Here is an 18,634-nt window from a genome sequence, read left to right as displayed (position 1 = left end):
CTGTCCGGTTTTCCCAGCATCACTTATTGAAGAGGCCGTCTTTTCTCCATTCTATATTCTTGCCTCCTTTATCAAAAATAAGGTGACCATATGTGGTGGGTTTACCTCTGGGTTTTCTATCCTGTTCCACTGATCTATATTTCTGTTTTTGTGCCATTACCATACTGTCTTGATTACTGTAGCTTTGTAGTATACTCTATAGTCCAGGAGCCTGATTCCTCCAGCTCCGATTTTCGTTCTCAAGATTGCTTTGGCTATTTGGGGTCTTTTGTGTTTCCATACAAATTGTAAAATCTTTTGTTCTAGTTCTGTGAAAAATGCCACTGAGTTTGATACGGATTGCAATGAATCTGTAGATTGCTTTGGGTAGTACAGTAATTTTCACAAAGTTGATTCTTCCAATCCAAGAACATGGTATATTTCTTCATCTGTTTGTATTATCTTTAATTTCTTTCATCAGTGTCTTATAGTTTTCTGCATACAGGTCTTTTGTCTCCTTAGGTAGGTTTATTCCTAGGTATTTTATTCTTTTTTTGCAATGGTAAATGGGAGTGTTTTCTTAATTTCTCTTTCAGATTTTCATCATTAGTGTATAGGAATGCAAGAGATTTCTGTGCATTAATTTTGTGTCCTCCTACTTTACCAAATTCATTGATTAGCTCTAGTAGTTTTCTCATAGCATCTTTAGGATTCTCTATGTATACTATCATGTCATCTGCAGACAGTGACAGCTTTACTTCTTCTTTTCCTATTTGGATTCCTTTTATTTCTTTTTCTTCTCTGATTGCTGTGGCTAAAACTTCCAAAACTATGCTGAATAATAGCGGTGAGAGTGGGGCTTCCCTGGTGGAGCAGTGGTTGAGAGTCCACCTGCCGATGCAGGGGACACGGGTTCGTGTCCCGGTCCAGGAAGATCCCACATGCTGTGGAGTGGCTAGGCCCGTGAGCCTTGGCCGCTGAGCCTGCGTGTCCGGAGCCTGTGCTCCGCAACGGGAGAGGCCACAACAGTGAAAGGCCCGCAAAATACAAAAAAAAAAAAAAATAGTGGTGAGAGTGGACAACCTTGTCTTGTTCCTGATCTTACAGGAAATGGTTTCAGTTTTTCACCACTGAGAATGATGTTGGCTGTGGGTTTGTCATACATGGCCTTTATTATGTTGAGGAAAGTTCCCTCTATGCCTACTTTCTGCAGGGTTTTTATCATAAATGGGTGTTGAATTTTGTCAAAAGATTTTTCTACATCTGTTGAGATGATCATATGGTTTTTCTCCTTCAATGTGTTAATATGGTTTATCACATTGATTTGGGCATACTGAAGAATCCCTGCAATCCTGGGATAAACCCCACTTGATCATGGTGTATGATCGTTTTAATATGCTGTTGGATTCTGTTTCCTAGTATTCTGTTGAGGATTTTTGCATCTATGTTCATCAGTGATATTGGCCTGTAGTTTTCTTTTCGACATCTTTGTCTGGTTTTGGTACCAGGGTGATGGTGGTCTTGTAGAATAGTTTGGGAGTGCTCCTCCCTCTGCTATATTTTGGAAGAGTTTGAGCTGTCAGCTCTTCTCTAAATGTCTGATGGAGCTCACCTGTGAAGCCATCTGGTCCTGGGCTTTTGTTTGTTGGAAGATTTTTAATCACAGTCTCAATTTCAGTGCTTGTGATTAGTCTGTTTATATTTTCTATTTCTTCCTGGTTCAGTCTCAGAAGGTTGTGCTTTTCTAAGAATTTGTCCATTTCTTCCAGGTTGTCCATTTTATTGGCATATAGCTGCTTGTAGTAATCTCTCATGATCCTTTGTATTTCTGCAGTGTCAGCTGTTACTTCTCCTTTTCATTTCTAATTCTATTGATTTGTCTTCTCTCTTTTTTCTTGATGAGTCTGGCTAATGGTTTATCAATTTTGTTTATCTTCTCAAAGAACCAGCTTTTAGTTTTATTGATCTTTGCTATTGTGTCCTTCATTTCTTTTTCATTTATTTCTGATCTGATCTTTATGATTTCTTTCCTTAACTTTGGGGTTTTTTTGTTCTTTCTCTAACTGCTTTAGGTGTAAGGTTAGGTTGTTTATTTTAGATGTTTCTTGTTTCTTGAGGTAGGAAGAAACAAGAAATATTACTATATTGCTATAAACTTCCCTCTTAGAACTGCTTTTGCTGCATCCCACAGGTTTTGCATCATTGTGCCTCCATTGTCATTTGTTTCTAGGTATTTTTTTATTTCCTCTTTGATTTATTCAGTGATCTATTGGTTATTTAGGAGTGTATTGTTTAGCCTCCATGTGTTTGTAGTTTTTACAGATTTTTTCCTGTAATTGATATCTAGTCTCATAGCATTGTGGTTGGAAAAGATACTTGATATGATTTCAGTTTTCTTAAATTTACCAAGGCTAGACACAAGATACGATCTATCCTGTAAAATATTCCATGAGCACTTGAGAAGAAAGTGTATTCTGTTGTGTTTTGATGGCAAGTCCTATAAATATCAATTAAGTCCATCTTGTTTAACGTATCATTTAAAGCTTGTGCTTCTTTATTTTCATTTTGTATGATCTGTCTATTGGTGAAAGTGGGGTGTTAAAGTCCCCTACTATGATCATGTTACTGTCGATTTCCCCTTTCACGTCTGTTAGCATTTGCCTATCTATTGAGGTGGGTGCATAAATATTTACAATTGTTATATCTTCTTCTTGGATTGATCCCTTGATCTTTATGTAGTGTCCTTCTTTGTCTCCTGTACTAGTCTTTATTTTAAAGTCTATTTTGTGTGACATGAGAATTGCTACTCCAGCTTTCTTTCGATTTCCATTTGCATGGAATATCTTTTTACATCCCCTCACTTTCAGCCTGTATGTGTCCCTACGTCTGAAGTGGGTCTCTTGTAGACAGTATATATATGGGCATTGTTTGTGTATCCATTCAGCCAGTCTATGACTTTTGGATGCAGCATTTAATCCATTCACATTTAAGGTAGTTATTGATACGTATGTTCCTATTACCATTTTCTTAATTGTTTTGGGTTTGTTATGGTAGGTCTTTTCCTTCTCTTGTATTTCCTGCCTAGAGAAGTTCCTTTAGCATCTGTTGTAAAGCTGGTTTGGTGGTGCTGAATTCTCTTAGCTTTTGCTTGTCTGTAAAGGTTTTAATTTCTCCGTTGAATCTGAATGAGATCCTTGCTGGGTAGAGTAATCTTCATTGTGGATTTTTCCCTTTCATCATTTTAAATATGTTCTGTCACTCCCTTCTGGCTTGCAGAGTTTCTGCTGAAAGATCAGCTGTTAACCTTATGGGGATTCCCTTGTATGTTATTTGTTGTTTTTCCCTTGCTGCTTTTAATATTTTTTCTTTGTATTTAATTTTTGATAGTTTGATTAATATGTGTCTTGGTGTGTTTCTCCTTGGATTTATCCTGTATGGGACTCTCTGTACTTCCTGGACTTGACTGACAATTTCCTTTCCCATATTAGGGAAATTTTCAAGTATAATCCCTTCAAATATTTTCTCAGTCCCCTTCTTTTTAACTTCTTCTTCTGGGACCCCTATAATTTGAATGTTGGTGCCTTTAATGTTGTCCGAGAGGTCTCTGAGCCTGTCCTCAATTCTTTTCATTATTTTTTCTTTATTCTGCTCTGCGGTAGTTATTTCCACTATTTTATCTTCCAGGTCACTTATCCATTCTTCTGCCTCAGTCATTCTGCTATTGATTCCTTCTAGAGAATTTTTAATGTCATTTATTGTGTTGTTCATCATTGTTTGCTCTTTACTTCTTCTAGGTCCTTGGTAAACATTTCTTGTATTTTCTCCATTCTATTTCCAAGATGTTGGATCATATTTACTATCATTACTCTGAATTCTTTTTTAGGTAGACTGCCTAGTTCCTCTCCATTTGTTTGGTCTGGTGGGTTTTTACTTTGCTCCTTCATCTGCTGTGTGTTTCTGTCTTTTCATTTTGCTTAACTTACTGTGTTTGGGGTCTCCTTTTCGCAGGCTGCAGGTTCGTAGTTCCTGTTGTTTCTGGTGTCTGCCCCCAGTGGGTAAGGCTGGTTCCATGGGTTGTGTAGGCTTCCTGGTGGAGGGGACTGGTGCCTGTGTTCTGGTGGATGAGGCTGGATCCTGTCTTTCTGGTGGGCAGGACCACGTCCGGTGGTATGTTTCCGGGTGTCTGTGACCTTATTATGATTTTAGGCAGCCTCTCTAATGGGTGGGGTTGTGTTCCTGTCTTGCTAGTTGTTTGGCATAGGGTGTCCAGCACTGTAGCTTGCTAGTCACTGAGTGGAGCTGGGTCTTAGCACTGAGATGGAGATCTCTGGGAGAGCTTTTGCTGTTTGATACTATGTGGAGCCAGGAGGTCTTTGGTGGACCAATGTCCTGAACTCGGCTCTCCCACCTCAGAGGCACAGGCCCGACACACGGCCGGAGCACCAAGACCCTGTCAGCCATACGGCTCAGAAGAAAAGGGAGAAAAAAAGGGAAAAAAAATAAAATAGTTATTAAAAAATTTAAAAAAATATTAAAAATTAAAAAATTAATAATAATGAAAAAATGAAAGAGAGCAACCAAACCAAAAAAGAAAACCACCAATGATAACAAGCACTAAAAACTATAATAAAAGGAAAACAAACAAAAAATAAAAAATGGACAGATGGAACCCTAGGACAAATGGTAAAAGCAAAGATATACAGAAAAAATTACACAAAGTCCACCACCTGAATTCTGTGATGATCTATTATTCAGTATTCCAGAGATGCAGGGTACATTAAGTTGATTGTGGAGATTTAATTTGCTGCTCCTGAGGCTGCTGGGAGAGATTTCCTTTCCTCTTCTTTGTTCGCACAGCTCCCAGGGTTTAGCTTTGGATTTGGCCCCGCCTCTGCGTGTAGGTCACCTGAGGGCGTCTGTTCTTTGCTTAGACAGGACGGGGTAAAGTAGCAGCTGATTAGGGGGCTCTGGCTCACTCATGCCGGGGGGATGGAGGGATATGGAATGCGGGGCGAGCCTGAGGTGGCAGAGGCCAGCATGATGTTGCAACAGCCTGAGGCGCGCTGTGTGTTCTCCCGGGGTAGTTCTCCCTGGATCACAGGGCCCTGGCACTGGCAGGCTGCACAGGCTCCTGGGAGGGGAGGTGTGGATAGTAACGTGTGCTTGCACACAGGCTTCTTGGTGGCTGCAGCAGCAGCCTTAGCATTTCATGCCCGTCTCTGATGTCCACGCTGACAGCTGCGGCTCGTGCCTGTCTCTGCAGCTTGTTCAGGCGGTACTCTGAATCCCCTCTCCTCACGCTCCCCGAAACAATGGTCTCTTGCCTCTTAGGCAGTTCCAGACTTTTTCCTGGACTCCCTCCCAACTGTGGCGCGCTAGCCCCCTTCAGGCTGTGTTCACGCTGCCAACCCTAGTCCTCTCCCTGGGATCTGACCTCCTAAGCCAGAGCCTCAGCTCCTAGCCCCCACCTGCCCGGGCGCGTGGGCGGACGAGCCTCTCAGTGCTGCTCTCAACCTCTGAGTGCTGGTCGGCACTGATCCTCTGCGTGGGAATCTCTCCACTTTGCCCTCTGCACCCCTGTTGCTGCGCTCTCCTCTGTGGCTCCGAAGCTTCCTCCCTGCCACCCACTGTCTCCATCAGTGAAGGGTCTTCCTAGTGTGTGGAAACTTTCCCTCCTTCACAGCTCCCTCCCAGAGATGCAGGTCCCGTCCCTATTCTTTTGTCTCTGTTTTTTCTTTTGCCCTACCCAGGTACGTGGGGAGTTTCTTGCCTTTTGGGAGGTCTGAGGTCTTCTGCCAGCATTCAGTAGGTGTTCTGTAGGGGATGTTCCACATGTACATGTATTTCTGATGTATTTGTAGGGAGGAAGGTGATCTCCACATCTTCCTCCTCCGCCATCTTGAAGGTCTCCCTTTTTTCTAATTTTTATAAGATACTTTATTGCTAACAAATGATAACCATCTTCTGACAACACAGGGTTGCCAGAAACCTTTAATTTGTAAAAAGTGCAGTATCTATGGGAATGCAATAAAGTGAAGTGCAATAAAATGAGGTGTGCCTATATATAAATATATGGCAAATGACAGCAGCTGCCCCCACTAACTACTAAGTTACACATATTTCTTTCTCTATGGAGAAAAATAAAATTGAATTACCATATTCAAAGATGAATTCCACGCATATTAAAAGAAACCTAAAAAGTATTTTGGAACAGAGGGAAATTTAGAAGGTCTTTGTGACCTTGGAATAGGAAATGATTTCTGAAACAAGTATGCAAACACACAAACCATGAGGCAAAAATGGATGAATATGACCAAGTCCAAATTTAGAATTCTGGTTCAATGAAGATACCAAAGACAAAATTAACAGACGGGTGATAAAGAGATTTACTAGATTTCATGAATCTAAGATGGCATCGACTGTATTTTATCTATCACTAAGGAAGTAAAATGCAATGATGCAGGGACTTCCCTGGTGGTGCAGTGGTTAAGAATCTGCCTACCAATGCAGGGTACATGGGTTCAAGCCCTGGTCCAGGAAGATCCCACATGCCACAGAGCAGCTAAGCCCGTATGCCACAATCACTGAGCCTGTGCTCTAGAGCCCATAAGCCACAACTACTGAGCCCGTGTGGCATAACTACTGAAGCCTGCGTGCCTAGAGCCTATGCTCCACAATGAGAAGCCACTGCAATGAGAAGCCCGTGCACTGCTACGAAGAGTAGCCCCCACTCACCGCAACTAGAGAAAAGCATGCATGCAGCAATGAAGACGCAACACAGCCAAAAATGAAAAAAATAAAATAAAATGCAATGATGTTTTCTTATCATTTATATTTTAGTTCATATTTAATGAAAGGGCTATCTTGACACAGATTTTTGTCATTCTACTTTTGTACCCATGAAAAGAAAAATATAAGCAAGATCAATCAGGTAAGACATTCGTAACTTCTAGTCAGCAGTTCTGTCTGCTCTCTGCTACGTAATGGATATCATGGGTATTCATACTCCCTGCTAACATATTCTGCTCCCTGCTGACAGAAGGATCCTGGCATTGCTTAGCAGGATGCTCCGCTATCATCTCTGGGATGACTTGACAAGTCAGTATCACCCATTCTCTAAGTTTGATGCTGGAACTTTCCTACTGGACTAAACTCTTAGTTTCATCTTTATGCAGTTGAATCACGTTTCTAGAAAGTAAACTGTTATTACCCAAAGGCAGTAGGAGTTTGACAAAGGAATGTTCAAAGCCTTAGTCCCAGCAGCCTCTGTTCAACTGTCTGGAGGGATCTGGCCATTTCTCCTTCCATCAGCTGATTTACTTACCAGCAGTGCACAAAACTCAACTGAGGTGTTGGCAGTAAGCACAGCCATGACCAAGTTCATCAGTGTGCAAGAAATGATGCCCTCACCTGCTCCCAGCTGACAATGACTCTCAGCAGCTGTAAGATTCATACATGTTTCAGAGATCATAAAATCGGAAAAAAAAAGTTTCTTAGACTCATTGTAATAGACTACTACTCAAAAACTGACCAAGGATTAAAATCTACACAATACTGGGGACTCTTGATAATCGAAAGATAGACTGGGAATCAAGGAGAAGAAGAACTAAAAGATATGAAGAGGCATTCACAGGAGGGAAAAACCCCAGCAGCTAATAATAAGTAGATCAAATGATACTTAAAGGCTCAAATAATCAGAGTAATGCAAAATAAAACAATGTTACCAAACACAGCTGTGGGAAACTGAACGCCCATATACTAACTCAGGAGAATCACAGTGTAGGAAAGTCCCATAGGGAAATGAGACAGGCATATAGAGTAGTACCCAATTTCTGGTCCCACACCCCTAGAGAGACTCAGACAGGTCCACAAGAGGACATTAATCAGGTTTAATCACCAGGTTTTTTTGTGGCAGTGGGGAGTGGGGGTAGTTTAGGTATCCATCATGAGGAAAATCACTAAATTTACCCATCACTAAGTAAAACATGGTGGCCATACACAATAGAATAATAGGTAGCAGTTGGAAGAAATGAACAGGAAGTCCATCTAGCAATTCCACCTCTCTGCCCTGCTTGATATTTCTTCATACTGCTCAACACCAGCTAACATTGTATTTATTTCATTCTTGGTCAGCCTGCCCTAAGAGAACTAAGATTTTGATTTATCGCACTTGCTCATCAGCACATTCCTTAAACATGGTAGGCACTCAAATATTTGTTGAAAAATAAGTGCCGAGTAAAAAACTTGTAAGAAAAAAACCAGAATGAAGTCTAGAGCACAAAATTAAAAACATACTTTCATAAAACATTAAGATTACATGGTTTCAAGCATACATACGTAATAAAAACAATAACATATATGACTTTAATAACATAAAATAATAAAAGAAAGCAAAATACACGTATTACAGTGGGATACCTTACTGGGGAGGAGAACAGATGCAGGCACTGGGGATGAAGGAAATAATAAAGCAAATGAGAATGCTGCCTTACATGGGTGCTGATGAGAGCAGTGCTGAAGGGAGAGTAAATGCCTTTGCAGGAAAGGCTCAAAATGAAGAAAATAAAACAGAGACTCAACTAAACCAGAGGATAAACCTTCGGCAAATTTGAGTGAGAAAGGAGACACAAACCCCATAGATGTGTTGTTATATATATCTATATACAAAGTTATATGTGTATATTTTACATATAACTTCCCAAGAGAATCCTATGAATTACTTCATGCCAATGCATTTGAAAACAAAAGAAGAAATGAACAATTACTAAATGGCAGTAACCAAAACTTACTCAAAAAGGAAATATGAACAGCTTTAAAAACTCACTGAAGACATTTAATTCATGATTAAAAATCTATGCTCAACAGAACAAACAACAAACAGTGTCGCCAGGAAAACTATAAGACTAATATACCTCTGACACCAAAGCTGGGCCAGCACAGTAAGGGAAAAGAAAAAGACTAAACTCATTTTTCAATACTGATGCTAAAAATAACAAACATAAGCAAAAAAAAAAAAAAATCCAACAATTAATAAAAATTAACCAAATAGTCATGCTTAAATAGGGTTTATCACTGAGTTGTAAGAGTTCTTTTTATATATTTAATATTTTGGATACTAGCCTCTTAACAAATATGTGACTTGAAAATATTTTCTTCCATTTTGTGCGGTTTTGTATCATTTCTCTAGTAATGGGCTTTGAAGCACAAATGTTTTTAATTTTAATGAAGTCCAGTTTGTCTATTTTTTCTTTTGCTGCTTGTGCTTTTGTGTCATTTCTAAAAATCTCTGGCCAATCCAAGATTATGAAGATTTACTCTTTTGTTTTCTTTCTTCTAAATTAAGAACTTATAGTTTTTGCTCTTAAATTTAAGCCCATGATTAATTTTGAGCTAATTTTTACACATGGTGTGAGGTCAGGGTCCATCATCATTCTTTTACATGTGTATATCCTGTTGTCCCATCACAATCTGTTAAAAAGAGTATTCTTTCCCTACTGAATTGTCTTGGCATTCTGTTGAAAATCAATGGACCATAATTTAAGGTTGTCCACCCATTTTTAAGAATAAGACACTGAAATGCTAATTGCAAGCACTGTGTAAATGGGCTTGGCTTCTTGACTGATGGTGGGCTTCACTCTATGATAATGAGACATAGACTTGTTTATTCATCTGTGGAGACCGCAAACTCAAAATTTGCTGTTTTTACTCTCTTGACTCTGAGTTTCACCAGAGAGGAATCCTCCAGTGAGGTGTATATGAGGATATAAATCTGGTTTCCAACTTTCTGAAAGCTGAGTTGGAGGAAACGGGATTAGCATCCCATTATTCATTATATACCTGCTTTCTGTTTTTAGAATGGCACTCGCCTCCTCACACATTCTTAGGACTTTCAATTTATATTTAGCCTTTCCAGAGAGTAAATCTCCCATCTTTCTGCAAGTCTACAGAGCTGGAATCTGGGGTGAGGATGAGTGGCATGGTTGCTTGCAATTTTTCTCATAAAAATTTATGTATATGCTTAATTAATGTAAAAAATTCAATCAGTACAATTTAATATAGTAATGGATTAGAGAAGAAAAGTCACAACCATCTCAATAGATAAAGAAAAAATTTAATAAAATTTAACACTGACTTTAAAACTAACAAAAAGTTCCCTTAACAAACTAGGAAGAGAAAGGAAGGCTTATAACACCATACAGGTTATCCCTTAAAAGCCATCAGGAACAGGATACAGAGGCCCTTGTTACCACTCCTATTCAACACTGCATGGTAGGTATCCTAGCAAGTGCAATAACACAGAAACAAGAAGAAAATGACGCTTCATGACAGAAGTGAAAACTCTCTGGAACCCAGAGACGAAGCTATTAAAAGATATGCAATGTTAATTTCCTGGTTGTGATACTGTACTATAGTTAAGCAAGATGTTACCATTGGGGGAAACTGATGAAGGGTATATGAAATCTCTCTGTATTATTTCTTACAACTGCATGTGAATCTACTATTATTTCCAAATAAAAAGTAGCAAAAAAATAGTTAAGCAAAATCTCTATGAAGAATGTTATGCAACTTCTCTCAGAGACATAAAAGACCTAAGTATACAAGTGACACACAAGGTATGTGGTGAAGAGATTCAGTATTAGCAATATACCAATTCTCTCCAAATTAATCCATAAATTCAATGCATTACTAGTCACAAACCCAAACCCATTTTCTGGTCAAATCTGATCAGCTAAACCTAAACTCATAGTGAAGAGTCAAGGATAGCCTAGACAATTGTGAAGAACAAGGAGGTGAAGGACTCACTCTAGTCAAGGCCTATTATTAAGCTGTGGTATAAGCGAGGTTCTGGCACAGGGAGAGATAAATATACCAAAAGAATAGAAATAAAGCCAGAAACAGATCCTTTATAAGGGAACTTGACATATGAAAGAAGGGAAATTTCCAATCAGTAGGTAAAAAATGGACTATTCAACTAATAATGTTGGGACAACTGACTGTCATATGGAAAACAGGCAAATTAGACCTTTGTGGTAGGAAGGATTTTATAACCATAACATTAATGATTGGTCAGTCTGATTTCAGAAGTAAAACTTTCATGAGACCAAAGAAATTCGTGAAAGTGAAGAATACAAGCCTCTCTCAGATCAGACCAGAAGTAGAAGGACATACTCAGGAGAATAGCCTACATCATATTTTAAAATAGAATACTAAACACTTTCATGGCAACAGGCATGCTGTGGCAAAAGTATAAATATAAGCAAAGGAAAAACATCTACCAACTTCAAGATGGTGGTTATCTTGCCTGGGAGGCAAGAGTAAGTGATAGATGGGAAGGGATTTCTTTAGTGATACACTTGACCACTGAACAACATGGGTTTGAACTGTGCAGGTCCACTTATACACAGATTTTTTTCAACAGTAGATACTACTGTACTACATGATCCACGGTTGGTTGAATCCATGGATGTAGAACCACATATCTAGAGGAACTGGGTATCTGGAGGGCTGACTCTAATTTATATGCAGGTTTTTGACTGCCCAGAGGGTCAGGGCCCCTAACCCCCATACTGTTCAAGGGTCAACTGCATTTCTAATGCTTTATTTCTTTTAAAAAATAGATTTAAAGAAAAGATAGCAAAATGTTAATACCTATTACTTCTGGGTGGTAGATACATATGTGACTGATATTTTCTGTATACTTAAAATTTAAGAAATAAAAATAAAAATAAAACATTGGAAGCCAGGAGGTAGGTAGCATAAGTGAGCTGAAGTTTCATAATTCATATTGTGAAAGTCAACAGGCACTGCCTATCATTAATCAATCAAGAAACAGTAATGTAAGCATACTGCTAATATCTAGTTATGAAGGTAACCTTCAACAGATCTAAAATCAGAAACAATCCAGGTGGGAAAAAGTAGGAATGCTGTTTTTCATTTTAACTGTCTTCCCATTTGAAATATTATGTGTGTGTATTACTTTTTTTTTTTTTTTTTTTTTTGCAGTACGCGGGCCTCTCACTGCTGTGGCCTCTCCCGTTGCGGAGCACAGGCTCCGGACACGCAGGCTCAGCGGCCATGGCTCACGGGCCTAGCCGCTCCGCGGCATGTGGGATCTTCCTGGACCGGGGCACGAACCCGTGTCCCCTGCATCGGCAGGCGCACTCTCAACCACTGTGCCACCAGGGAAGCCCCTGCTTTTAAAAATATATATATATTTTTAAAAAGGGAAAAACTTGGAAACCCAAATTGAAGACTATTAAAAAAGTTTCTGATCTCCAGGAATTTCTGAAAGTCTTATTTCAGTTAAAAAAAAAGGAATACTATATAAACCACTGTGTACTTTGTTGAGTTTACCTGCAGGAAACCAAATATAAGCCCTTGACTAGCAAAACCAATTTACCCTGAAACGATGTTGTAGTTGAGAGCAGGATGGTCTTTTGAGACAGGAGGAACAAGAGGTTCTGGTTGCCACTCTTCAATCAATTCTTCCTTTTCCTACAGGAGAAAAGCAGTTAAAATACAGTGCAGTGCTACTTACTGGACAGCAACTCTAGCGGTATCTAAACTGTTTGTTGTAATGGAACCATCATAATGAACACACTGCTAGACAGACATCCAGCTGCTGTGCCTGGAAATGACACAGAATCACTATTGAGTTTTGTGCACTTAACCCCTCACCTCTTTCCTTATCTCAGGCTAAAGGTTCTTTTTCCATGAAGCTTTGTGGCTGACTGGAAATTTCTTAAAAATTTTATTTCTATGTTCAGGATTTTTCACTGTGGGAAGTAGGAAGTATAACTGCTACTGATGATAAAACTAAAAGTCTATAACACAAAGGTGAGAGGCATGACTGCAGGTAAGGGAGCTCAGCCTCTACTGCAAGATATGACAGACAGCCATGCCTTAAGTTCTTACAGGCATGGCTGTCACAGGAAGGGATCAACTAGACTACAAAGCACTGTTTCTACAAGCCATTGGCAAGGATTCAGAAGTAACTGAAATATACCAAAAGACTCTCATAATAATTATTGTAACAGGATTTAGTTGTTTGGAAATTTCTCATAAAAAACTACTTTATTCCTTTTACCTGTTATTTCATGCATTCCAAGTGTTTTGACTATTTTGAGTTTCTTACGCTTTCTCGAACTAGAAAACAATGTAATTTTGAAAATGTAGTCTGGATGTACAGGATGAGATGAGGCACCTGATGAACATGACAGCCACAGCAAATCCTGCCTTACATAGGCCCACCCTCAATACTTCTATTTTCACACTCCTGTTAAATGCTTCTGTGCATTTTTCTCCTAATAGGCAATTCTAGGGCATGGCTAGGAGCATATTCACATGATGCTCAGGCACTCAAAACTGCTGGCTGAATAAATCAGTCAATAAATTCCTCATCTATTTCTGCCAATGACTGCACAGAACAGCAGCCTGAACAAGCCTGAAGTATGTATCATGCACACTGTCCACTTGCTACCACAGAGACAGATTTGAGAATCAACTCAGGATTGCCTGGTATTCAAGAGTCTCTGCAAGGGACTTCCTTGGTGGTGCAGTGGTTAAGAATCCGCTTGCCAATGCAGGGGATATGGGTTCAAGCGCTGGTCCGGGAAGATTCCACATGCTGCAGAGCAACTAAGCCTGTGCACCACAACTACCGAGGCTGTACTCTACAGCGCGTGAGCCACAGCAACTGAGCCTGCCTGCCACAACTACTGAAGCCCGCACACCTAGAGCCCGTGCTCCGCAACAACGGAAGCCACCATAATGAGAAGCCTAAGCACCTCAACGAAGAGTAGCCCCCGCTCGCTGCAACTAGAGCAAGCCCACGCTCAGCAACAAAGACCCAACATAGCCAAAATTAAATAAATAATGAAAAAAGAGACTCTGCAGACCTATAAAACTGAGAAGGGCATTTCTTCTTTGCTGCCATAAGTTAAGCTTTAGAAACACTCATAAAGTTTTTTTTTTTCTTCCACAGCTTTTAGGGTAAGATGTCAGTGATTACTGAATCTTGCTCTAGGTAAGTTCTGCTTTTAGAGGGTTATCCTAAAATTATGTTTCAGTATCCTTCTTTTAAAATGCATATTTGTGTGGATTGACTTGTCTAAACTTAAACTAAGAATATTAGGAATGATCAACCCCTTAAAAAGTTGGGCTATAAATCTATTCCATGGCCTCATAATCATTCACGTGGAGCTCCTAAATACCAAGGGAAAAAAGAAGAGACAGGATTTCTGGCCCAGATAGCCCAATCTTAATGCAATACTATCAAAAGAGTGTTCTAAGGCACCCTAATCCCACAGGTATTCATAAAAAAAGGGGCGGGGGGGGGGATCTATGGTCAAGTTTATGGCAGTTCTCCAAACAGCGGTTCAAATATCCACTGGCATATTAAAGGTTACAAGAAATCATGCAATGAGACACCTCTTTAGTCTTCTTTACCCAGGTTTCCAAAACTTATTTGCCCTAAGAACCATTTGTTGCATATCCCCTATCCCCTAGGGGGGATACTGCCTGACCATCTCATGACAAATATTAATGATCAGGACAGCAGGGGCAGCCAGTGAAACCAGGGGAACAATCGCCACATTGCTGTAATTCCATTCCACTTGCACTTCCTTCTGTGAACGCTCCAGAAAAGAGCGGTGCTCCATCATTGTGCCACACTCAATGCTGCCTTGTGAACCAAAGTTTCAGGCATTTTTGTGGGAAAACATCTCTCACCATCTCTGTATCCCTAAGTAGTATTCTGGCACATTGCTACAGAGGCTGGATAAGGAAACAATCCAAGTTACAGAAACCACACTGCAGTCAAAACTGCTCTTCCTCTCACACCCGGGGCACAGTTACTAAGTGTTCCTACCTGCGTGAGAAGGTAGGGGATTCCACAAACCCCTTGGTCCCTCGTACTAACAGACTCGAAGTGGTCAGGACTGCAAGTCCTCTCGACACTTCTGCTTCCTAAGGTTTGCCTAGCTTGTGCTTGAGCTGGGTCCCTTACCATATAGAACACATCAAAATTTGATTTGGGGTGGGAAGGTAGAGAGCAGTGGGATGGGGAGGATTCTTTCTAACTCTGAATTTCCTTTATAAAGACCACAGGGGAAACTTTCATTCAGGCTTCAGAAATAGTGGTGCTCTTCCTGAGCAACTCATGTAATCCTTCTTGTATACGGACATTTGAAATCCAGCATGCATCCATGCTTCCCGTCCAGCATCTAGTACGTTCCCAGACTGCTGTTTACTCCTAGCAAAGTATAAAGGCCTGTAACATGGTACTCCTTTGTGTATTCACTTTATCCCTGGCTTCCCCGTATTTTGCTTACCCTGATTTCCTTACATTCCAGAAAATATTTTAACATTTATAGTTGAGCCACCACAAGTCCTGTTTTGAAAGATGTAGCAACTATAATCATACACCGAATAATAAAATAGAGATTTAACTTCTTACCTTGACTGTAAGATCAGATCGTTCTTGTAACTTGTAAGTTTTAGAGAAAAGAAGTCTGATTATCCAGAGTATTAAAATTCCTTCCAAAATAAGATGATAAGCAGGAGCCTAGGAGTGAGTCAAAAGCAAAAGCATAACAAGAAGTGAAATAAACATTTCCAAAACCTGCACATAAAATTTAATTCATCTGCATATGCTGCTCCCATGACCTTTATACCTATTTATTACTTCTTAAAATTTACTTTCAAAGCTCACTTCATGTCTACTCATTCGTTTTCCCATTTCTAACAGAAGGCAATTTCTCCTACATGAAAAATCTCTAAAACTGCAGCGTTAGGAATAAAAATTAATTTTAAAAGTTAAATCTGACACAGAATTCCAATAGTCTAACAATATCAACTATCAGATCCTTCAGGTAATTTATATTTTTACTGGTGAGAAATAACTGTAACAAACATTTCACAGCTTCACAAGCCTTCTACAACCCCCACATACCATGGATAAATTGAGAATTATCTGGACACCAGTTTCCATAATTCTCAAAGACTTTTGCACAATTTACTATAATTCCTGTATCCCCAATAGGCCTCTTTAAATTCTCCTTGGAATGTGGCAGAGAAAAAAAGACTTTATAAGTGTTTAAAGAAATAGCAGGTCTCTTTTCTACCAGTTTCCCCAAAGTATGTAGTGTTTTCCATGTCAACATCCATAAAGGTACCTTAATGAAATTATCCGCATCAGGTCTTCTTTTCAACTGTACATTTCCAGGATAAAAGCCAGGCTGACTTTTATGTCTTACACAACTAGATACAGTAAGTGCATATAAAAGATTTCAGATATCAACTAAACCTCCATAAGTCAGTTATGGGGTGCTACATTCCAATAGGTTGTCATCGGAAAGTCATTTAAAAGAGGTATTTATGCAAGAGGGAAGAGATATGGGGATATATGTACATGTACAGCTGATTCACTTTGTTATAAAGCAGAAACTAACACACCATTGTAAAGCAATTATACTCCAATAAAGATGTTAAAAAAAAAAAAGAGGTATTTAGAAACGTAAATACAAATTATTTTCAAACATTAGACAAAAAGAAAGCAATGATGATTCACAACAGTTAAAAAAGTTCAGAAGGGGGGACCAGGGAAACTGCTGGCAATTTCATAAATAAACTTTCAGGTCATTGGACAAATGACTTTAAAACTACATACATGCTACATATGTATGGGTACACAGCAAGACTCCTCAAATTCTGCATACACTGTGCACAGAAATTAGAAGCAAAACCAGAAATCTAAGACTATTTTTAAAATTTGCTGATCCCTCCTGACTATAATTCATTTAAGAATGAGGACTCTACTAAAAAAATCCTTTTGGTTTTATCAATAATTGGATTATAGTTGACAAACATAAGTCCAAGTCACTAAACATTCCACTCCACAAAGAAATCCTAAGAAAAGTTGAAATGTCTACTGAATTAATAAAAATCACAAATGTGGCTTCTTTTCTTCCCTAGGAAATGTTACATCAAGGAGACCTTCTCTCAAGTCTCACTCATGGTCAATACCAGGGTATGAGAAGTTACATAGTCAAAGGGCAGTCTTCAAAAAGGCAGCAACAATATATAGTAGAAATTATTCATTTCTAAAAAAGGAAATCTTAAATTTTAGTGGTTCTTCTTAGTCACTATAATCTACCTAAGGCTGGACATCACCTAGGCTCTATTTGCTCTCTTAACTGTTTTTTTTTTTTTTCAAAAAGTCCTGATGGGTTTTGCAATAATACATCTTGCATCATCACTCTTACCAGTAAGCGCTATATTAAGTTTTAAGAAAATTATCAAAAGAAAACAGATTCACTTTAAGTGAATGTAAGCTCTGTAAGCACAGGGACTTTTACCTGTTCCCTCATTGCACTATTCCTAGCATCTAGATCTCTGCTGTCCAATACTGTAGTCACTAGCACCATTCAACTATTTAAATACACATCTAAATTAAATTAAATGAAAAATTCAGCCCCTCAGTTGCACTAGCCACGTTTCAAGTGCTTAACAGCCACATGTGGTTAGGGAGCTACTGTACTGAACAGCTCAGAGAACACGCAGAAAGTTCCATTGCACAATGCATAGAAACTCACTAAATGTCAAATGAATGAACATTCTCCGAGACTGACATTTAAATTTTATATTGCTTTTCAAAAAAGCTCCTAACTGGTCTTTCTTTAAAATTTTACTAAAATAGTTGTATCTTTACAAGACAGAAAATGGGACGTAGGCGGAAGAATGACAAACTATTTCACATACCTAAATCATTCGGCTTCCTTTCTAACCCCACGTCCCAACAAAAACAAAGTCCAACTTATTACAATTCTTTCCCCTATTCCCTGCTCCACAGTTCCGAGAACCTGTCTTCCCCAGGACCTCACCAGACTGAGATTTTCCACTCTACTTTCATCACTCCGTTTTACCATCAGTCCCAACTCTTGTTTTTGACTAGCCTCTCTCCTGTATTCGGGCAGGACCTGGAGAGGGCTCCGTGCTCGCAGCAGCACAATACAAGACCCCCGGCTCCGGCTCTCGCCGGTGCCTCCCTACATTCCGCCACTGGGAAATGTGTGCGCCTATGAGCCTTTCCAGCGAGGGACGCCGGGGGTCCGGGCATAACCGGGCCAGCCCCGCCCAGGCCTCAGGCCAAAAATCCACACAAAACGTCCCACTTCCCCAGGGCTGGGTGTGGTCGTGGACGCCTGGGGCCGCCAAGCTCACCTCGTAGAGCGCCTGTACCATCTCCACCAGCACCCACTGCTCCGCGACCGTCGCCATAGTTAGCCGCCAGGGTTTCCTTCCGGAAGGCGGGCCACAGGCTCGTCAGATATTGCGCGGCGCGGTCCAGTGACGTCTATACGCCCGGAAGGCGGGGTCGCCGTCAGTTGGGCACCGCCTTCTCGCGCCTGTGTACTGGGCGGCGGGTGGCTGCGCTGGCTGAGGAAGGTTTAGGGGTGAAAGGTCAACTTGGGGTCTCACTTGGGTGCGGGGAGGGGTGGGAAGCGGCAGGCTGGTCCCCGCAACAGGTGTTCACAACGCGGCCATTATGTGCCAGACCCCGTGTTGGGCTCTCCGGATGGAGAGATTTTAATAAATGGCCCTCGCGCTTGGCAGGCAGTTGGGTGCAGGGAGTTATTAATGCAATCGCAAACAT

At 40.1% G+C, this 18,634-nt stretch overlaps 1 protein-coding gene across 2 annotated transcripts in view; it reads right to left on the bottom strand.

Moving 5' to 3' along the window:
• The window catches only part of SPTLC1 (serine palmitoyltransferase long chain base subunit 1), a 74,649-nt gene extending 56,361 nt beyond the window's left edge, over positions 1 to 18,288 (bottom strand). For both annotated transcript variants that reach the window (XR_003790851.1, XM_029203421.1), the window contains exons 1-3: positions 18,202 to 18,288; positions 15,437 to 15,544; positions 12,380 to 12,474 (exon numbers count right to left, since the gene is read on the bottom strand). Coding sequence is in view for 1 of the 2 variants with exons in the window: in XM_029203421.1 (XP_029059254.1) it covers positions 12,380 to 12,474; positions 15,437 to 15,544; positions 18,202 to 18,258 (260 nt within the window). In the remaining variant the exon portion in view is untranslated. The remainder of the gene's footprint in view (positions 1 to 12,379; positions 12,475 to 15,436; positions 15,545 to 18,201) is intronic.
• Positions 18,289 to 18,634: the final 346 nt, after the last annotated feature.

Source organism: Monodon monoceros, unplaced genomic scaffold (genome assembly GCF_005190385.1).
Source record: "Monodon monoceros isolate NGI ecotype Baffin Bay Population unplaced genomic scaffold, NGI_Narwhal_1 Super_Scaffold_5, whole genome shotgun sequence".
In the NCBI taxonomy this organism is placed as follows: domain Eukaryota; kingdom Metazoa; phylum Chordata; class Mammalia; order Artiodactyla; family Monodontidae; genus Monodon; species Monodon monoceros.
The sequence above is the reverse complement of the archived record's forward strand: the minus strand, read 5'-3'. Positions and strand labels throughout refer to the sequence as shown.